Source organism: Notolepis coatsorum (genome assembly GCF_963971535.1).
Source record: "Notolepis coatsorum genome assembly, chromosome: 9".
In the NCBI taxonomy this organism is placed as follows: Eukaryota; Metazoa; Chordata; class Actinopteri; order Aulopiformes; family Paralepididae; genus Notolepis; species Notolepis coatsorum.
The window spans coordinates 1,270,832-1,294,544 of NC_140173.1; the positions used below are offsets into that span (position 1 = coordinate 1,270,832).

Below are 23,713 nucleotides of genomic sequence, written 5' to 3' on the forward strand. Positions count from 1 at the left end.
GATCTGATGATGACCGGATGGGCGGTGGAGCGTTTATAATTCCGTGGGCAGCGTTATATCATTCATCTAGTGTGGGTCATATGTTCATCATAACAGTTTATATGGAATACGTTAGAAAATAACGCTGGATCTTACCGGATCTTCCTCGCGCCGTTGGACGATCAGCGTGGTGTAGACCGTTTTCGATTATGGGATGTTTATCCTGATGAACCATTTCCAGCTTGTATAATACTATATACGTCCAAATCATGTTGTTTATCGAGTTATTGGCAATAGATCGCTATTATATTGTGACGAGCCAGAGTCCCGGGACATGTACCGAGTGCCCGGAAGTAATATGGCCGACCAGCACAACCTCCACAGCACTTCCTGTTTGGCGATTGCGCCGATCGGCCACCAGATGGCGCTCCTGAACCGCCAGAGAGCTCAGTGGGTCCTCCTGGTGGATCTCAGGCCAGCGGAGGGGAAATATGAATCCGATCACAGATTTTTGAAATATTGATATTAAAGACGCTGTACAGCGTCCTTCGGCAACTTGAGCATGGCCGGGAATGACGCTGTAAAGCGTTTCCCGGCAGTTAAAGTGTTAATGTCGCTCAGTTTTGGAGATATGGGGTTTTAAAAACTGCAGTAACTACAAAATCAGACTCAAAATCCAGGCAGACCGCAGTAACTTCCAAACAGTGAAACTGAGAAAAATGGCTTTAAAGTTTTTTTTACTTCTATCCAAAATGTGTTATAGGTAGATAGATGATAGTACCCAGATTTAACATGTATTAACACATTGAGTGTCACGGACGCGTTTTGTCGTTAGTTCATGCCGACCTTTTTATTGGCGATTTGAATTCATATTTCATCAATCGAGCCTCGGGTTAGTGCTGCAGAGTCTCTCTGAGCTCAATTGGGAAGATACCGCCCCCTATCGTCTCTCCCTGTGTAACTGCACCCCATTACTTTACACTGCTGAAGGGGGGGTGGCCAGTTTGCTCATTTAACTTTTCCCTCAAGCCAACTGAAGGATCGATTGTGCTCGCCGGCCCGGAAACGTGTGGATTATGTATTTACAGGACCCAACACTGTAATCAATAAGCGTGATCGATATTTGGAATGGCGATCAGGAATTGGAATAATCTTTTTGGATAACATCTGATCGCGGGTAAGGAATTTATTTTACCAGTCTTAGGATAATCAGAGCTGTTTTCACAGAGATATGAGCATTTGCCCTATGCGTGTGTGTGTTTGGCTGTGATCGCTGATGAGGAAATGAGAGAATCGATTTTTCAGCCCGCCTCTATAGCGTGCATAAGTACACATATACTATCGATAATCTAGCGTTTATTTGAAAACGATTCATAAATAGGCCGAAAAATGACAACGTTTTTGTGTATGCTCGAATATTCCAGTAAATGCCTTTTATCATGGAATCTATAAATTTTCCTGGAAAACTAGGGCTTTTCAAAATGCTATAAAATGAAAATGAACTGATTAAAAAAAATCATAATAATAATAATACATTTTAAAAAAAAAATCCGTTTCGACACTGTTGACTGCAAACAAGTCATTGATAAGCGACAGGCAGATTAGACACATAGCCATAATTTAAAACAGAGATTATGCGTTCACAATGCTATCATTGAAGTGGGTCCTGGCATTTAACCATGTTTCCCATGTTAATGGCCGGCACTGAAAGTGTTAATGACGCAATCTTTAGGCATACAAAAATATGATGTAATTATTTTAATCAGATACTGCACTCTGCTGCACGATTTCCTTAGTGCTGTCAATCGATTAAAATATTTAACTCGATTAATCGCATGATTGTCCATAGTTAACTCGCGATTAATCGCAAATTAATCGCATTTTTTTTTTTACCTTAAATGGATCTTTTTCAAGTTCCAAGTTTTAATATCAACATGCGAGTCAACAAATGCTTGCTTTATGCAGCCATTTAACACAAAAGGATGACCCTCATGCATTGCAAATTTGCATCAAATTCAAAACAGAGTGATACACAAAATAACTTAAAAGAAAATAATAATTTAAAACAATGAATAAAGTGCATGAAATAATAGGGGAAAGAAAATGTTAGGAACTTGTTACATTCACCCACACAAGGGCTGAGTAATCACACCCCCCCCCCTCTCTCTCACACACACACTCTCCCACCTCTCTTTCTCTCTTGCCCCTTCCTCACCTCTCTCACCCCCCTCTCTCTCTATATATCTCACACACACACTTCAGAAACGAACATAGTATCAATGAGAGCATGAACAATACACCTGAGTGAAGTCTAGTAAAAAAAAAAATTAAATAAAGTAAAAAAAAAAAAAAAAAATCTTAAAAGTTAATAGTGAGTTAAAGAAAATAGTGGCGTTAATAGAATCGGGTGATAACGCGTTAATACCCTTCCAGCTTTCATAACTTAACCTAGCCATTTTGAAAATGAAATTTAACACCTGAATATACTGTATTGGAATGATGATGATCCAAATAAAATGGCTAGGTTAAGTTATGAAAGCTGGAGGGAAAACAACATTGTATTTGAAGTTACTCTACTTTGCCTGTACATTACCTGTATAATTATTTAAGGAAATCGTGCAGTATCTGCTTTTTTGGGGTTAATTAAGATAATTACGTCATATTTCTGTATGCCTAAAGATTACTTCATTAATACATGTTAAATCTGGGTACTATCATCTATCTACCTATAACACATTTTGGATGGCAAGTCAAAAAACTTTAAAGCCATTTTTCTCAGTTTCACTGTTTGGAAGTTACTGCGGTTAGCCTTGACAGGGCAGTATAGTATTATAGTGTAGACCTAGTTAGGGGTGGGAATCACCAGTTTCATCACGATACGATACAATATCGATTCTTTGGACAACGATACGATATTTGCCGATATCACAAAGTCTGCCACGATACGAGACGATTCGATTCAGGTGCCTGCGATCGATATGAGACGATATTATATGACCATCAATCAGTAACATTTAGATCAACTCAAAAAAGGCAAAGACATTTTTATTTGTGAGCTCTTCCAGACATTTAAATGAAAAACAATTTATTGTTTTTAATACAAATATACCTCCTGTTCACTGTAAAGTGCCACGTTTTGATATATTGAGCTTTAAACTTTAAGTAAAACATTTTGGAACTCACAACACGTAACCTAAAACCCCTTCCTCTCCCAAACCGTTCCTGCAATTGTTTTATGTTGCATGATGATCATGAATAAATTTATTATGTATTGTATTTTTTGTTTAAATATCAACATTATCTGTCCATCCTCAGTACATTTACTATAAATATACTATACTTCATCTGGTCTTTCCAAACACGCACGCACGCACGCACGCACGCACACACACACACACACACACACACACACACACACACACACACACACACACACACAGAGGGAGAATGCCTGCCCCCTTCCCCAGTCCCCTCTGCTGTCTATCGCTCTGATCAGGATTAGCTGATCTCTAAACAATGTTGTATGTCTCCACAATGGTATGCTTCTGGCCTGGTAGGTTAAGCCACCGTTCTACACAGTTTCTATATCTATCCCACCGTGTCTGTGTAAAATCTTGTACACGTTCTTTCTGAACGGACGTGAGATGCATATAACATTGTTTAGAAACCTTTTTGCAAACTTTAGAAGGTGTTTTTTTGTCCATTTTCGTCCTGGTCTGATGTAACGTTAATCTGTGGATGTCATTTGTTGTCACCCGACGGCCGTATCCTCACGAAACAAAGAGAGCTGCTATTGGTCGAGCGCAATATACGTGACCAATTACGTCAAATAAAACTCTGTGGTGACCAAGTATCCGTTCACAAGGAAAGATCTAGTCCCGACTTTAAAATTCTGATTGCGCAAAACGGGCAGGATTGTAAATGCAGAACTTTTTATTCTTAAATCTAAACCAATATGTCTTTCACCCAGAGTGAACATTTAGTAGTCCGCAGAGGTGGGAATGGGATGAAACGATACAGCCTTCACCTTACGGCCTAAAAGGGGTCAGTGAAGATTGTGTAGCCGGCTAACCGCACAAGCACAGCACGAGCACGTGGGTGACTGATAACAGGAAAGGAGTGCACTGGAGGCGCATAAGCCCTGCCCTTGTGCTTAAAATTAATTAAGCTGTACGATTTCCCCTGTAATCTAACAAGCTACCTGCCTGTTAGTCAAAGTGAAGCAAAATTTAACTTTTTTGGAAATTGATTTCAGCTTGTAGATTATAGAACAACAATAGGAATCTTTGGGTGAAAATGTGAATATTTAAAGTAAACCATTTGGAATAGGGCTGCGTGTACGAGTCTGGGTGTTTGTCCCCAAACCGTGACACTTCCAGCCTCCTTATAATAAGAACTGGACTCCGCAGGCCCGCTCCAAACCATGCGTGGGGGCCTTGCTCGGAAATGCTGTGTTCAATGACATAAGGCCAGGCTCTGCTATGATGTCACATGGCTGCTTTGTTGTTCTCTGAACGATAGAATAGTCTCAAAACAAAAAAAGAATCAACTTTTTGCAGCTGTAGCCCTCTCCTCCTGGCAGCAGATAGGCTCCCCTCCTGGCAGCAGATAGGCTCCCCTCCTGGCAACAGATAGGCTCCTCTCCTGGCAACAGATAGGCTCCTCTCCTGGCAGCAGATAGGCTCCTCTCCTGGCAACAGATAGGCTCCTCTCCTGGCAACAGATAGGCTCCTCTCCTGGCAGCAGATAGGCTCCCCTCCTGGCAGCACATAGGCTCCTCTCCTGGCAACAGATAGGCTCCTCTCCTGGCAACAGATAGGCTCCTCTCCTGGCAGCAGATAGGCTCCCCTCCTGGCAGCAGATAGGCTCCTCTCCTGGCAACAGATAGGCTCCTCTCCTGGCAGCAGATAGGCTCCCCTCCTGGCAGCACATAGGCTCCTCTCCTGGCAACAGATAGGCTCCTCTCCTGGCAACAGATAGGCTCCTCTCCTGGCAGCAGATAGGCTCCCCTCCTGGCAGCACATAGGCTCCTCTCCTGGCAACAGATGGGCTCCTCTCCTGGCAGCAGATAGGCTCCTCTCCTGGCAGCAGATAGGCTCCCCTCCTGGCAGCAGATAGGCTCTTCTCCTGGCAGCAGATAGGCTCTTCTCCGGGCAGCAGATAGGCTCCCCTCCTGGCAGCAGATAGGCTCCTCTCCTGGCAGCAGATAGGCAGCAGATAGGCAGCAGACACTGTCAGTCTGGGGAGGGAGTAGACCAGGGGTTGTCAATTAAGTTTGGCCTTGGGATAGGCATTTTCCATTGGTTCCCCCAGCCCACGTGACCATTTCTAGCATTTCCATTGGATATTGTGACAGACACATAGATAATGATTGTAGAAATACAACAAATCTACGAAACCACTTACTGAGACATCACCCAGACGTCAAAGCCAATGTTCCAATAAAAAGTACATTCATGTAACTGCTTGAGATAAAATTCTTAACACTTCCGGCGCCAACAGCAGAGGGCGACGATGGCCCTTCAGCGCCAGTGCTTTATCCAATGTAGGATGGGACTTATTTGCGAGTGCTTAAAATATATCAAATATATTAGCAATAGATCTAAATAACACGGTGATCGTCAGTGAGTTGCTTCCAGTCAACATGCACGAAACAGATCATTTTTTCATACATGCATTTCCGTTTTATACCGTGATGAATATGAATATATTTCTAGAGCGTTCTGTCTCATCTCAATAAACTCCAGCAAATCGAGCTTCAATGTATTTAGTTAGAAATCGTGCCATTTGTCGCTTGATTTATGAATCGTTTTCAAATAAACACTTGATTATCGATATTATATGTGTCATCATGGGCGAACAGCGGGTCTGAAAAATCGCTTCTCCGTACTTTGGTCGGCGCGAACCTCACACACACACATGCTCCGATGGCGGTGAAAGGAACATCTGATTAACCCAAGATTGGTAACATAAATTCCTTACCTCACATCTGATGTAGTGCAAAAAGATTAATCCAATTCCTGATCGCCATTCCAAATATTGATCGTGTTTATTGATCCAACGTTATATGTCCAAAACACATAATCCACGCTGCTCCGAGTGTCCCCAGTCAATGTGTTATAACGATACTGCATGCCCGAGAAGGAAAACCTGGACCGGACTTCTTAGATTGATGCACAGCCCCAGCCAGAGGGATTCCAATGATGTGCAATACCATCCGGGAGACGTTAGGCGGCGGTATTTGCCCTTTGCGAGCTCAGACCAATTCCCAATGATAACGTCAGGCTGGATGGATGGATGAAAAATTAATGGATATAGCGACTAAAAGAAATATCGATTAAAACCCGGGATTTCTAGGGTTTGGCGCCCAGAGCATGGCGAGTTACAAAGGGTTAATGTAAACATTGATATTTTTAACAATGCAACATGTTAGAGGGTTCCTTGAACCATTAACATTTTATAGCATTGAAACTAATTTAATCGGAAATTGAATCGATTCGGGACCTTGTGAATCGGAATCTAATCGTTTTGGGACATCAGTGGCGATACCCAGCCCTAGATTTAATTGAGCCTTAGTTTATCTCTGTCATCGTTGGGCATACCTAGACTGTTGCTCGGTAGGTACAGAGTGACATGAGACGTGACGAGGCATGCTGCTGCCAGACCCGGCGCCATGGGCGGGCATTAGGGGGCCGCGTGTATTGCTTCCGCAACGGCATTCGGTTTCCGGGTTCCTCTGATTGGCCGCGACCCCCACGTGACCCGCCCCCCTATCCACCGCTCTGCCGCTGCAGCGGACTCGCTCGCTTCCTCAATTTATACGCATGGAAGTATTGACTGAATGAATGAATGAAAACTTTATTTAACAGATTGCAGAATGGGTACAATACAGTACGGCTCAATACACACAATTGTTAAGGGGATGCAGACCAGAGAAAGACGTTTGTCTTGTTTACATCAGGGTCCCCCATTTTCAATTAATATAGAACGACTACGCCGTAACAAATCATTAAAAAAATATACCGTTAACTGGAATATGTTGTGCCTTTACACATATGTTGGATTATGTAATTGGTTTGTCATGACAAACAAATAAAAAAATCGCGATTTACCAGCTGGCTACAACATGTGTGTTGATGTTGTAGCCACCTCCTCCGCGGCAGGAATACTAAGCTCCCCCTTAAGCTCCAGGAGAGAGGGGAGAGGCTGAAAACCCGCAGTTCTTGCCCGCCTGATGGGAGCCGAATCCCCGCATCCGATTTGTCTGATGAATACCCCCAAACATGGAGGTCCAGAATGCATGGAAGTATTGATTGCGCCGTAACAAATCATTAAAAAAATATACCGTTAACTGGAATATGTTGTGCCTTTACACATATGTTGGATTATGTAATTGGTTTGTCGCGACAAACAAATAAAATATCGCATCCGCCGGCTGTCTCTGGCTTGTTCCAGCGGACACCAGAGCTCAGCCCGCGGCGAGAATGTGCTGCCATGAGCGGCATCGCTGAGCTCTGGCTCTGACTACATGCAGTCACTGAGTGTTGTGTTGCTGTAGCCAGCGGGTAAATCGCCATTTTTTTATTTGTTTGTCATGACAAACCAATTACATAATCCAACATATGTGTAAAGGCACAACATATTCCAGTTAACGGTATATTTTTTTAATGATTTGTTACGGCGCCCCCCCCCCCCTTGAATGGCCCTTCTAAGGTTTCTCCCCTCCACATTGCCAGTGGTGCTTTTTTCCAATTCTAGTTTTTTGTGAGTTTTGCCTTACCTTCGTGTGGGGTATGTCTGTTGTTGCATTTATTTATTTTACATTTTATTTTGGATTTCATGGTGTTTTTTGTTTTGTTCTTGATCTATTGTGATGTTTCTTGACTTGTTTAAAGAAGACGTGTTCGGCCCATGGGGACATTAACCCTTTCCCCGCCAAAAACGTTGTACAACGGGTTTCAAGTTCATGCGAATTCTGCCAATAACGGCGTATGACGTGATTCTGATCATAATTTCATATTTTCGCCATGGTAACTCACGGAGCCTTGTCAGATGCTGCAGGACTCAGCACAACTCTGCAACGCTTCAATACTCCCACCTGGTGGCTGATCGGTGAGTTGCCAAACCGGAAATGCCCGTTGCAGCTCGGTCCGTCCCCTAATTCCGTCCGGCCACTCGTTTATCGTCGCGGGACTCAATACACACACCACGGATATGGATCTTTGCCATAACTCGATAATCTACATGATTTGGGCGTGTATTAGTAATATACAAACCGGAAATGGATCGCCTAGATCCCCACCACATAACTGGGATCTGTTTGCTCCACTCTCATCGCCCAACGGTACGAGGAGACTGACGTGAGTTTCAGCATTTTTGTTTATCATTTTCGATACAAACTGCTCTGATCAATATATCACCCATACTACATGAAGCATCGAACGACTATCACGGAATTATAAACGACCCCCCCACCCCCGTTCACCCACGCATGATCAGTCATAACCCTTAGGACCATGTACAGTTGAAATTTTTAATATAGCATCGATCGGTATCAAACTGCATTTGATGATCTAATATATGCATGTGTGCCTGTATCTCACGTTCTGGGAAATACTGCAGAAAACGATAAAAACATATTTATACTCTAGACGGTATTTTCGTATGAATGTGTGAATGAAAAAGTAAAACGTTCCTACATCCTGAACGATAGGTAATCGATGTTGAATGGGCCATAGTAATGTCAATTTAGCAATACAATTTAAAAAGTTATAGCCCTGCAAAGAAGGTGAACATCTCCATAGACTTACAGTGCTGGCAGAGATCAAACAGCAATGGATATAAGCGTGGCAGAGAATGGGTTAACGTGTGTTGTTGGGCCTTACAAATACATTTGATTTTAATTATGTGGGTTAAAATAGAGGTGCGAAAGGAGTCAAACTGTTAACAGAACACTGTGGTCTTAACCCCTACCGTCTCTGTTCCCTGTGGTGCCAGGTGAGGGAAATGGCAGCCACCACTTTCAGCGGTTTCCTGCAGTGCAATTTCCTATCCATAGACGCCCCCACACAGGCCCACTTCGAGGCTCTCTGTAAGACCCGCTTGCCCAAGAAGAGGAAGAGGGAACTGGGCTCCGTTGTGGACACCATCCCCTCTGGTGGTGAGGACATGTAAACAGAACGTATAGAGTAACGGAAAGGCCGTATGTAGTCTACCTTTTAGTATTGTGTTGTGATTTACCGAGCATGCATTCTCTTCGTCCCCCTTATGTAGACCTGGTGAGGCGCCATGCTGGAGTGCTTGGCCTGAGCGCTTGTATTCTCTCCAGCCCGTATGATGTCCCCACCTGGATGCCTCAGTTACTGATGGACCTGAGCGCTCACCTCAACGACACACAGCCCATTGAGGTATGTACAATTAACCCACTGTTTGCCTAAGATGGTATTGTTGAAAACCATGTTACTCTTAATTTTGAGGGATTCTATTTGTATTTTCACTCTTTTGTGATGAGTAGGTTTCATGACCCCAGTGTTAATTTAGTCAACGAAAATGATGACTAAATATGGTCATCAACGAAGCTTTTTCCCCTGATGAAAACGAGACGAGACGTCACGTTAATGGAGATCATGTGACACTAAGGTGACGAAATTATTCATGCAATGTTGTTGACTAAAAACGACGACACAAAATGTAGTTTGCTAAATAAAATCTTCAACATCAACTTCAATTTTTTTTGCTACTTGCTAGCTAACAGGAACTCGTAACAAGGAACGTAACAAACATAATTGTCCGTGCGGAACCCTTATCCCCAACACATGGTTCCTTGGGTGTGTGCCGCTCTAGTCTTAGGGGCACCACTGTTATGCTGGGGGTGTTGTTTCCCCCCGGGAGATATGGGAGGACGGACCACATGTTACGTTGTTGCTGTGAAGCTAGCAGGTAGCTGTGTTGTGTATGAGAAGGGAATTATCAACCTGTAAAACCCATATTGAGGTGGAAATAAAGCACCAACAGTGTCAGCTGAACACCGACAAAGGCATAGGAATATTCACAGATATCGCAGAATGTCTTATTTCATAATACAAAGTTTCTGAATGGACGTTTGGATTAAACCAAGTTATATGCAGTGATGAACAGTCTTTCCCAGCGGAGCACAAGTTAATTAACGTTACACAGGTCGCGCTATGCATGCTTAGCTTGCTAACGTTAAGATAGCAGGAGCCGTCTGCCAACAAAGATGTTGTTTCAACAAATGGATTCACAAAATGGATTAGCATCCAAACGTTATTGAAGACTCCTGTGACCAGTAAGTAGGTACTATGTACGTCTAACTTTTACTAACTATTTTTCACCACAGCAATTTTGCATAAATTGTTCTACGTTATATGCGTAAATGTGCGCTATGTGCCTAAAGTCACACATCAACGTTAATAGACTATAATAATCTATTATGTTCTGTCACTGCAACGATGCAGAATCGTCTACGTCCGCATCGTGATGCATTTAGAATCGAGAGAAATGTCCACACCCCTAGTGTACACTCAGCTTGGTCTCATGTTACAACCTCTGCTTGTGTGTGTGGTCTTGTAGATGACTGTGAAGAAAACTCTGTCTAACTTCCGGCGGACCCACCATGACAACTGGCAAGAACACAAGCAGCAGTTTACGGACGACCAGCTGCTGGTGCTGACTGACCTGCTGGTGTCGCCCTGCTACTACGCTTAGACCTGGTACACTAGCTCTACCTACTGCACCTAGACCTGGTACACTAGCTCCACCTACTGCACCTAGACCTGGTACACTAGCTCCACCTACTGCACCTAGACCTGGTACACTAGCTCCACCTACTGCACCTAGACCTGGTACACTAGCTCTACCTACTGCACCTAGACCTGGTACACTAGCTCTACCTACTGCACCTAGACCTGGTACACTAGCTCCACCTACTGCACCTAGACCTGGTACACTAGCTCTACCTACTGCACCTAGACCTGGTACACTAGCTCTACCTACTGCACCTAGACCTGGTACACTAGCTCCACCTACTGCACCTAGACCTGGTACACTAGCTCTACCTACTGCACCTAGACCTGGTACACTAGCTCCACCTATTGCACCTAGACCTGGTACACTAGCTCCACCTACTGCACCTAGACCTGGTACACTAGCTCCACCTACTGCACCTAGACCTGGTACACTAGCTCTACCTACTGCACCTAGACCTGGTACACTAGCTCTACCTACTGCACCTAGACCTGGTACACTTGCTCTACCTACTGCACCTAGACCTGGTACACTAGCTCCACCTACTGCACCTAGACCTGGTACACTAGCTCCACCTACTGCACATAGACCTGGTACACTAGCTCTACCTACTGCACCTAGACCTGGTACACTAGCTCCAACTACTGCACCTAGACCTGGTACACTAGCTCTACCTACTGAACCTAGACCTGGTACACTAGCTCCACCTACTGCACCTATACCTGGTACACTTGCTCTACCTACTGCACCTAGACCTGGTACACTAGCTCCACCTACTGCACCTATACCTGGTACACTTGCTCTACCTACTGCACCTAGACCTGGTACACTAGCTCTACCTACTGCACCTAGACCTGGTACACTAGCTCTACCTACTGCACCTAGACCTGGTACACTAGCTCCACCTACTGCACCTATACCTGGTACACTAGCTCCACCTACTGCACCTAGACCTGGTACACTAGCTCCACCTACTGCACCTATACCTGGTACACTAGCTCCACCTACTGAACCTAGACCTGGTACACTAGCTCCACCTACTGCACCTAGACCTGGTACACTAGCTCCACCTACTGCACCTATACCTGGTACACTAGCTCCACCTACTGCACCTAGACCTGGTACACTAGCTCCACCTACTGCACCTATACCTGGTACACTAGCTCCACCTACTGCACCTAGACCTGGTACACTAGCTCCACCTACTGCACCTAGACATGGAGCTCTACCTACTGCACCTAGACCTGGTACACTAGATACAAGATACAAGAGTTTTATTTGTCACGGCATACAGGTATACAGTGAAATGCGGGGGGTCTCGCCCGCAACGATGTGCATAATACAAGTAATGATAATAAGAGTCCAACCAATAGAGCGACATAGTGCAATAAACAAGTAAACAAAGTAGGCATGTCGGTATCTGTACATGAGCTATTTACAGACCATGGTAGGACATGCTAGGTCCTGTGGCAGTGCAGTACACTGTTAGCTACGGATGAGGCCTTGGGTCTTTATGTACACTACTATACAATGTAATATTATACTAGCATTACCTACTGCACCTAGACCTGGTACACTAGCATTACCTACTGCACCTAAACCTGGTACACTAGCATTACCTACTGCACCTAGACCTGGTACACTAGCATTACCTACTACACCTAGACCTGGTAGACTAGCATTACCTACTACACCTATACCTGGTACACTAGCATTAACTACTACACCTAGACCTGGTACACTAGCATTACCTACTACACCTAGACCTGGTACACTAGCATTACCTACTACACCGAGACCTGGTACACTAGCATTACCTACTGCACCTAGACCTGGTACACTAGCTCCACCTACTGCACCTAGACCTGGTACACTAGCTCTACCTACTGCACCGAGACCTGGTACACTAGCTCTACCTACTGCACCTAGACCTGGTACACTTGCTTCAAACTCACATTTTGGTGTACAAACACTCTTCTGGCATTTATTAATTGTGAACGTCTCTCGTTTCTCTTTAGGGGCACAGTGATATTTGACTACCAGAGATATTTTTTTAAACTTCTTCGCATATTGTTTTCCCCCTCTCTTCTTCCTGGAAGATCAAAATCCTCGAGTCACCTTAACGGATTTCACTTTCATGGGTCTGGGGAGGGGGGACGTCCTCAGACCAGCCACACCAGCCTGCATTAGGGAAGCGGCTCCGGGGTGCCCAACTGACTTGACGGGACAGTGAGAGGGCTGCTGCACCATCACGGGGAGGGGCATACATAAGAAATAAAGAAAAAGAGTTGTGTATTTATGTATTTCGCTCTCATTTACATTTCTACTATACTTAATATTTAAGGTTAAAACCATAGCAGGGATGACTGACCTGCGGTTTGTAAAAATGACTGTACAGTTTTTGTTTTTCCCTTTGTTCCTTCCTTTGGTTTGTCTGCTTTAGTGTGTGTGTGTGTGTGTGTGTGTGTGTGTGTGTGTGTGCGTGTGCGTACGTTGGGAAGCTTGGAAGAACCAGCAGGCGTCCCATTACATGTCTCAGGAGTGTGTCCTGAGTATTTGTCTTTGAGCCAACACATTGTCTAATTGACCTATCTCAAGCCCCCGCCCTCTTCTCTCGATCCTCCAATTGCAGCCGTCAGTCCTGAGGGAAGTTACGGTTGTGAGGATCGAGAAAAGAGGGCAGGGTTTGAGATGGGTCCATAGAGGACCTACTCAATAGTGAAGAGTCGCTATTAGCCACAGAGGACGATAAGTCTTCTCTTTAGTGTAACTTTTTAGCCTGAAACACACCTAATGTTTGTGTGATTGTTTGATCAATATACCATTTATATGCATCATGTACATGTATATAACATGTGTATAACAAACACGCACACATCTATATTTATTTTATTTATTTGATTTGATATTCTTCTTTTTTTTGAAGTGGTAATGTTTTTATTTTCTTATAACATGTTGCTGAAATGAAGACTAGATTGTTTGAGCTTTTTTAGCCAATGAGAGCTTGTTATTCATCTGCTCTTGCACACATGGAGAGAAGCGCGACTGCTCCCCAGTGCTATGCTGCGTGTGAATTAAGGGTTTGCTGTGGAGATGATGAACACAGTTTCATTATGATGTCATGTATCTGAACACCTTTCTGTACTGCAAGGAAATCAACCAAACTGCCTGTCTAATTATTGTGACCTCTTCCCTTTGCTCCTCAATATTATTTACCTTTTCTTTTTCTATTATTCAGTGAGATGAATTTATTTTTCTTTTCTTTTTCCATGAAGACTTGAAATCGGTCTCATTGAAGCTAGTACCTCAATTATGTATAGTGTAGTGCCAAAACTGCAGTGATTTTTTAGATGTACTGTTTGCTTTAATGATTAAAATAATAAATTGTTTTTAACAAAATACTAATGTGTGCATTTGAGGTTTTTGCCATTGCTTAAATAATCTGTTGGTAAGCGAGTGTTTGCGAGTGTGTAGGCGGAGGGGGGGGGGGGGGGTTAATGTTTGGGTTACTCATTAATGCCTCCCCTAATACAATATCAAGGTAATTGCACTCTATTGAAATGGCTCCCCAATGAAAAGTATGCTAAATATCTTAATTTCTAAAAATGCAAGCGTTTGGAAGCAACACTTTAATGGAAATGATTGAGTCTTTGGTCTCATGTCTGAATCTCTTATTTACATAAGGGTCAGTTTACCTTAACTCATTGGGGGCCACGCCCTTTCCCCATCTGTACTCAATGGCGCCAGTGTTTTTTGACCATTTTAGCGATGTTTGCAGACCCATCGTGTGTTCTGTATTATAGCTATGGAGACAATAGGGGGCGGCTACGTGGCGCAGTGGGCAAGGCGCTCGCAACGAATGCTGGAGACTAGGCTCGAACAGGATGCCTCCTGTTCGAGCCCTGCTCTCCACATTGCTTTCAGTTTAGCTGGTCGTCCACAGTAATACACATTGGCCATATTACGGGGAGGGAAACTGAAGGGTGGGGATCGGGCGTTGTGGACAGCGACTCCTACAGGTCGGTTGGTGCGCCTGCGCAGTAGAATCAAGAAGCGACGGGGGCGGGGCCCCTCCAAAGCCCAGACCCCCGACGCTGAAAGATCGAGCCGCGCAGCAGCTGCGACGGCTGTTACCTCGAGTATCGGAGGGGACTCGTGCTATGTATGACTTAGTCCACATTGCAGCCGGCTTGTGGGAGGCAAGAAACAACGTTCAAAGACAGGGGAGGGTTGAATTGGACGATATGAAAATTGGGATGGGAGAAAAATAGAAAATGGGAGAAAAAGTGGACAAAAAAAAAAGCTATGGAGACAATAGTTTGGCTCATTTGACAGGCATTGTTCATAGTCCATCACTGACTAATCACTTAATTTCTACATACTGTAGTTTGTGCGCTATTGCACGCTAAACATCGCCCCTTTCCAAAATAATAAAAAAAAAAATTCATAGATCGCGAGTTATGACCCATTATATGCAATATGCTCATCGTTCTGGTTGATCGCCTGAAACCCCAAATACTTCCAAATCAAAGGTATATGGGCCATTCTACCGAATTGGTTGAAAGTCAGGTTGGAAATATTTAGAATTTTGGTTTTATTCCCAAAACGTCAGAATATATATTGTACCATATCTAAAGTACATATATCTAGTGAGCGTACCGTACATTTTTATATTGTATTTTCAGAATCTTTTGGAATGTTTTTCCTCACCCAAAAATGTTCACTACCGAAACATAGTAATACACTCTAGTAAAAAGGTATTATATGAACCTGTTACGATTGTTTCCTTCCCTTCGCTAAAGAGTATTTTTGAAAATTATTCTTGAAGGTTTTCACAATTAAACCAATAAAAATTGAATTTTTACCAAATTTCTAAGTTCAATTGATGCAATTAATGTAGCGTAAACTGCACATTTCACAATCATTTCATCCTGACCAGACTTGGTCCATTAGCACTAACCAGGACTGCTGCGATTCCATGGGTGGCAAAAATTCTCAATTTCTCCACTGTCATGGATGAAGTAATAGACTGCATTGGGTGAGCCTCAATCCACTTTGAATAGGCGTCAATTACTATTAAAAACATCTTTCCATATACTGGCCCACAAAAATCCACATGCAGCCTCACCCAAGGTTGGTTTGGCCACTCCCACTGGTGTAAAGGTGCTGCTGCTGGGACCATAGATATAATATAGAACACTAGATAGCTTAAGGCGGAGTCACCAGCGTCACTGAACCGCCGCCATCTTGGGAGGGTCAGCCTTGAGTGAGTGAGCTGCACAGACAAAAATACTCATAACTCGCTGAAATATTGACGGATTTACAAACTGGTTGGTTTGCTATAAACATCAAAGATGTAGTTATGATACTGCATACTTATAAAAAAAAGATTTAAAGATGTTTTTTTTTACAAACCGCTTGAATCATAGCCACGTTAATAATGCTTGTAATAAACCAAACCGTTTGTAAATCCGTCAATATTTCAGCGAGTTATGAGTATTTTTGTCTGTGCAGCTCACTCACTCTCACTCAAGGCTGACCCTCCCAAGATGGCGGCGGTTCAGTGACGTCGCTCTCCATTGGCCGGCAGCGCGGGCAAGCTATCTAGTGTTCTATATATATCTATGGCTGGGACGGCTTGGTTCAACTGACATGCATGACATCTGTGCACTGCTGACTCTAAAATCTGCATCCATGTTTGGCCACCACACATAACTGCGGGCCAATGTTTTCATTCTTGAGACTCCTGGATGAGCCTCATGAAGCTCGTTGATCATAGTCCGTCTTCCTTGTGGTGGTATTATCACTCTACTTCCCCACAGGATGCACCCGTCCTCCACACTCCGTTCATGTTGTCGTCTCGTGTAAGGCCGTATTTCTGGGTCGGTGCTCTGTGAGGGCCAGGAGCCCGAATAGGGTCCAGCTGCAATGCCGGAGCGATCCTCACGCAGGGCAAGCCTGTGGCAGCCACAGAGACCGCGTGCTGATTGGCAGAGAGGGGACGTCACTCCACATTGGTTCTAGCCCCTCCCCCTTGACCAGGCTCGGTTGAGACGTGTGGTTGGAGAGAGCATAGATATCTATAGAACACTAGATAGCTTAAGGCGGAGTCACCAGCATCACTGAACCGCCGCCATCTTGGGAGGGTCAGCCTTGAGTGAGAGTGAGTGAGCTGCACAGACAAAAATACTCATAATTCGCTGAAATATTTACGGATTTACAAACTGTTTGGTTTATTACAAGCATTATTAACACTTTGGCTGCCATGGGTTAAATTCATTATCAACCGTAGGTTGCCGGCTCTATTTGTCTATAGAGAAAGTCCCCTTCTTTGCAGGGCTATAACTTTTTAAATTCTATTGCTACATTGCCATTATTAGGGCCCATTCAAAGTCCTATATGTATTGTTCATTTTGTAGCAACGTTAAACTTTTTCATTCACATATTCATAGTAAAGTATGGTCTAATGTATAAGTATGTTTTCATCTCTTTCTGCAGCTTTCTCCAGAACGTGATCTATAGCCCCAAATACATTATATTGATGATGCAATACAGTTTTATGGCAATCAGCGCGATATAAAAAATTCCAACTAGACGTACTTCTAGAAGTTACTACACGTCATCTGATGTTGACCGGATGGGCTAGGGGGCGTTTATAATTCCGTGGGCAGCGTTATACCAATCATCTAATGTGGGTCAAATGTTGATAATAGCAGTTAGTATCGAAGACGGTAACTTTACACGCTAAAACTCACCCCAGTCTCCGCGCGCCGTTGGGCGATCATCGTAGAGTAGAAATGTTACCATTATGGGATGTCGATTTACCCGGTCCATCTCCAGCTTGTATAATGGTATATACGTCCAAATCATGTTGTTTATCGAGTTATTGGCAATCGATCGCTATGTAGTGTGTCGAGATCGAGTCCCGGAACCTATAGCTAGTGCCCGGAAGTAATACGGCCGACCAGCACAATCTCCATAGCACTTCCTGTTAAGCGATTGCGCCGATCGGCCACCAGATGGCGCTCCTGAACCGCCAGAGAGCTCAGTGGGTCCTCCTGGTGGATCTCAGGCCAGCGGAGGGGAAATATGAATCCGATCCCAGTTTTTTGAAATATTGATATTAAAGACGCTGTAAAGCGTCTTCGGCAACTTGAGCATGGCCGGGAATGACGTGTTTAGGCGTTTTCCGGCAGCCAAAGTGTTAACGTGGCTATGATTCAAGCGGTTTGAAAAAAAAAAACATCTTTAAAAAAAAAAATTTATAAGTATGCAGTATCATAACTACATCTTTGATGTTTATAGCAAACCAACCCGTTTGTAAATCCGTCAATATTTCAGCGAGTTATGAGTATTTTTGTCTGTGCAGCTCACTCACTCTCACTCAAGGCTGACCCTCCCAAGATGGCGGCGGTTCAGTGACGTCGCTCTCCATTGGCCGGCAGGGCGGGCAAGCTATCTAGTGTTCTATATATCTATGGGAGAGAGTGCGAGAGACGGTCGCGGACTCGCGGCCATGATGATAATGCGAAAATAGCGAAAAGAAAAGAGAGAAGGCGGGCAGGAATTGATTGATTGATTGAAAACTTTATTAACAGATTGCAGAATGGGTACAATAATACAGTAATGACAGATGAAATAGCGAAAAGAAAAGAGAGAAGGCGGGCAGGAATTGATTGATTGAAAACTGTATTAACAGATTGCAGAATGGGTACAATACAGTAAAATACTTTCGTCTTGTTTACCAATGTACAGTTTCCTCTCTGGTCCTGTTTACGATTGCAGGTAAGAATTAGGGCTGACCGCTATTAGTCGATTAGTCGACTAATCGGTCTAAATGTGCCGTAGTCGACTGCCAACCTCTTAGTCGGATAAAAAAATATATAATTATTTGTTATTTTTTTAATTATCATTCTTTCCCAAAGAAAAGAGGCCTAGAAGCGTGGCTAACGCTAATGGCACGCATACCAGAGGCTAACTGCCTAAGAAAACAGGCACAGAGGCACTGAAAGAGGATTTCACCCATCTAATGAACACACTAGACTAGACAAATATCAAGATGTATCCATCAGTGGACCAATTGCATGCTTTTTCAGAGGACAAGAAGCCGTCAGTCGACTCCTTCAGACATTAAGCACCCCCCACAGCCCAAATGGAATGAAAAAAAAATATATATATATTTTTTTTTTGTCAACTAATAGTCGACTAACGGCAAATTTTGGCCAATCATAGTCAACTATCCAACTCCTTAGTCAGGGACAGCCCTAGTAAGAATAGAGAACGTACATTTTTCACACATTGCAATACAATATTTATGTTTAACAGTGATATGTTTTGGTTTTTAACTTGGTGGTACATTATCTTACTGCTAATTCTATGATAATTTTGTATTTTATTACTATTTATTTTCTATTTATTATTATTACCAATAATATTTATATAATTATGTATGTAGGCCAGTGGTGCCCAACCAGTCGATCGTGATCGACAGGTAGATCGCGGGCTGATTTCAAGTAGATCTTGATTAATAAAATTCGATTATTAATTTTTTTTTTTTTTTTTTTTTTTTTTTTTGCTAAATCAACTCTTCCTCTCCTTGTTAACTACAACAAGCAATGCTGTTTGTTATTTAAGATGAGGTCGGACTCGGCACTGACAGATTTGTGTTCATTATGCTGCTTTTATAAAGCCTCAAATGACGGCTTACAATATACAATTTTGGCTGGTAGCTCTCGGGCTAGGTGGTAAATAAAAAAAGTAGATCTTGGTTCAAAAAAGGTTGGGCACCCCTGATGTAGGCTATTGTATTCATTATTATATTACTTTTTATCTTCTCCTATATGCATGTATCTTTTGTGAAGCAATTTGAGATGACTTGTAATGAAAAGTGCTATATAAATCAAATGTATTATGTTGTCCTTTTGTATTGTTTCAGTGAGGTGGAGGAATTTGACCGGAGGATACACAAACAAATGAAGGAAGGGAGACCATGGCATGAATGAATGAAAACTTTATTTAACAGATTGCAGAATGGTTACAATACAGTACGGCTCGACTTCCGGTTTGACCGCGGAAGAACATGGCTGCTTAACTCGCGAGCTCCCCGACAGCAAAATGATTTAGCCCCGGGAAACATTTATTAACAACACCAGGGTATATATTTAATAGGGATGACAGAAGGGGCTATCACGAGACGTAGGGCGACCACGATTACAACTGAAAAGGACGACGGAATGGCAGAGAATGACGAAGTAACGGGAGGAAAAGATGGCGACGATGACGGTGAACAAGAAGCCACGCTGTTGAACATATACAACGAGCTCAAAGACTTCAGAAAAGACAATGAGCGTCAGTTTCGGGAGATAAGGAATGACATGAACAAAATGAACGACAGGCTCGGTGAAACGGAGGGGAGAATCGGAGAAAATGAAAATGTGCTTGATGCGGCGACGGTTTTAATAAAAAAACTGATACAGAGGCAGGCCGACATGGAGGCTAAACTGCTCGACCAAGAGGGCAGAACGAGGAGAGAGAACCTGCGGGTGTATGGTATCCCGGAGGAGAAAGAGGGAAAAGACATGCATGGATTTCTAGACGGCTTGTTTAAGGACGCACTCGGACTGCCTCATGACATGGACCTTCGTATCGAACGAGCACACCGGGCACTGGCCCCAAGGCCTAACAACCCACAGCTGAAGCCACGGTCAATCGTGGTTAAGTTTGGGAGTTACAAAATGAAGGAAGAGATAATACGCCGAACATGGCAGAAGAAGAACGTCTCATGTGGCAACGATCGCTTCTATGTCGACCATGACTTCCCCACTGAAATACTGAAGAAGCGAGGAGAATATGCCGAGGCCAAGAGAATAATGAAGGAGAAGAATCTCAAATTCCAGACACCGTATCCAGCGAAGATGAGGGTATTCTACGAGGATGGCACCCGCCTGTACCAGAGCGCGGCGGAGGCGACGGCGGATATGGCAAAACGTGGATTCAAGATCACCGTGGTGAACCCGACTACCGACCCGGACCGAGAGGAGATAATGCGGCTGTCTACCTGGCAGACAGTGGGAAGAAAACGGGGACCGGGGGACGACATGCAGGCGACGGGGACTGAACGCCCCACACAGCAGGGCAATGGTCATCACGGATACCGGGAGAAACTACAGGGATTCAGACGGGGACAGTCGGAGGCGGACAATTGAGATAAAGTTCATGAAGCGCATGGATACAGATAAGTCACGGGGGCATCGTCATAGAATAAATAACATCACAAAATGCCAATATGTATATAAAAGAAAAGACAAAAAAAAGGGGGATTGAAAAAAAAAATATATATATAAAAAAAAAAAAATGTGTAATGAGAATAGAGGGCAATAGATAGGAGAATATGATAAAACTGTGGGAGGGGAAATATCCCGGATGGATACAGGAAAAGTATAACGAAATGAACCACAGGCCATTATGGCTATGTCATAGAAGTTACAATATACCAATATATATCTGAGAGATATACAAATGTTAATGGTTGGAAACGTTACCGTTTTGTCAAGTTCAGTTGAATTGATCGCACTGTATATAGATTACAGTGTGAGCCATACGTTACATCAGGGTATACAAGATAGTAGGGGCACAGTTTTGGGCAACCTGCCTTGTGCCATATGCACTCCTCTGTTAGTCGAGGGGGACCAAGGTGCATGGGTGAGTATCGATCTCACACTCGGTACGACTGTTCTATCTGGGGTCATATCGAACGTAGCTTGGGTAAATGTGGGGGGGGGGAATGTATTTATGTTTTTTTTATATGTTCTTTTTTATTTCATTGTATGCTATACTATTGTATATATATCTTCACAGTCTCAGGCACTAGAATACGTCCTGGATTGCACAGGGGAGATGCATTATGAGGAATATGGGGCTGATTAAAATAATATCGTGGAATATAGACGGATGTCATCATCCCATTAAGAGAAAAAAGATATTGACGTTCTTGAAACAAAAAAAGACAGATATTGCACTAATTCAGGAATCACACCTGGATGAGGAGGAGTCGGCCAAGCTTAAAAGGGATTGGGTGGGACAAATATACTATAGTACGTTCTCTTCTAGGAAGAGGGGGGTGGCAATATTGGTGAGAAAAAACTTAGACCTAAAGGTGCACAATAGTTTCTCACATGATGAGGGAAGATGGGTTATACTGGATGCTGATTTAGAGGGACAGAGGACTACTTTAGCTAATATATATGCGCCCAACGGGTCATCCTCAGACTTTTTCCATGAGGTATGTGAGGTGATCAGGAAAATAGGGAATAGCAACGTAATCATAGGGGGGGACTTCAACTTGGTTGGAAACACCTTAATGGACAGATCGTATCAACCCAGGACCGCTGACAACACAGGGAGACTGGCGGTTGGTGTTCTGATAGAGGAATTGGGTCTAGTGGATATTTGGAGGGTTATGAACCCACAAGAAAGAGACTACACGTTTTACTCTCACCCGCATTCCTCATACTCTAGAATAGATTATTTCCTGATCTCTAGCGCACTGGTAGAACAGGTGGCAAGTACTGGGATAGGGAACATTGTAATATCTGACCATGCTCCGGTTGATTTAGTGATCACATCCATGGAAGAAGGGCAACGATCTCGGAGATGGCGATTCAATAACCTGATGTTAAATGATGAAGGATCGTGTGCGTACATTAGAACTATATTTAAGGAATTTTGGGAACTTAATGAAGGGTCAATAGATGATAGTGGCATAATGTGGGACACATGTAAAGCTTACATGAGAGGACGACTCATACAATACGGTGCGATACTAAAAAGGGCAGAGAAACAAAAAATGACAGCGTTAGATGAGGAAATTAAAATACTCTCGAAACAGCACAGTCAGAGACCAGACCCAGAAACGTGGAGAAACCTAAGCAAATCCAAATACGAATTGAACAACATATATCAAAAGAAGGCTGAATATGCGTTATTTAAGACCAACCAAAGATACTATGAACAAGGGGAGAGAGCGGGTAAAATACTAGCGAATCGGGTTAAACAAATGCATAATCAAAATATTATATCCTCGATTCGTAATAAAGATGACAAGATCATTACAGACAAAAAGGAAATTAATAATGTTTTCAGGTGCTTCTACCAGGACTTGTATACCCCACAGAAGGCGGTGGATCAGCTAAAAATGGACGCGTTCTTCGACAGAATCAAATTACCGTCATTATCGAAACAACAGGTAAAATCAATGGAGGGGGGGGGTCTCGATAGAAGAAATACACGCGACAATCAACAGCCTTAAATTGGGTAAAGCACCAGGAGACGACGGGTTTACTCCCGATTTCTACAAACAATTCAGTGATATAATCGCTCCGAGACTATTAAAAGTATATGAGGATTCATTGTTAAAGGGGGGCTTGCCCACTAGCTTGAGATCTGCCACTATTACACTACTACAGAAAAAGGGCAAAGACCCTCAATGCTGTGGAAGCTATAGACCTATATCCCTGAGCAATTTGGAAGAAAAAATATTGGCAAAGATACTTGCGAATAGAATAGAAGATGTATTACCAACTCTGGTGCATTCAGATCAAGTGGGCTTTGTGAAGGGGAGAAACTCAGCTGATAATATCCGCAGACTCCTACACATAATGTGGAAGGTCAGGAATGATGTAGAACCTACAGTGGCCTCATTGGATGCCGAAAAGGCCTTTGATAAGGTGGAATTTGCATTCTTATTTCACACACTAGAGCGCTTCGGGTTCGGACCATCGTTTACCGGGTGGGTAAAACTGTTATACACAAATCCGATGGCATCAGTATTGACCAACGGGATCGTATCCTCGCCCTTCAACCTAGGGCGGGGGACGAGACAAGGTTCTCCGCTTTCTCCCCAAATGTTTGCGCTCTTCCTCGAACCACTTGCTATCGCACTAAGGACTAATCAGGACATCAAAGGGATAAT

General features: G+C 43.4%; 1 protein-coding gene across 1 annotated transcript in view; it reads left to right on the forward strand.

Moving 5' to 3' along the window:
- psme4a (proteasome activator subunit 4a) overlaps window positions 1-14,137 on the forward strand; it is a 184,325-nt gene extending 170,188 nt beyond the window's left edge. Inside the window, 4 exon segments of the mRNA XM_084322234.1 lie at window positions 8,977-9,139; window positions 9,253-9,386; window positions 10,570-10,709; window positions 12,843-14,137. Of these exon segments, the coding sequence (XP_084178360.1) occupies window positions 8,977-9,139; window positions 9,253-9,386; window positions 10,570-10,704 (432 nt within the window). The 3' untranslated portion in view covers window positions 10,705-10,709; window positions 12,843-14,137.
- Window positions 14,138-23,713: the final 9,576 nt, after the last annotated feature.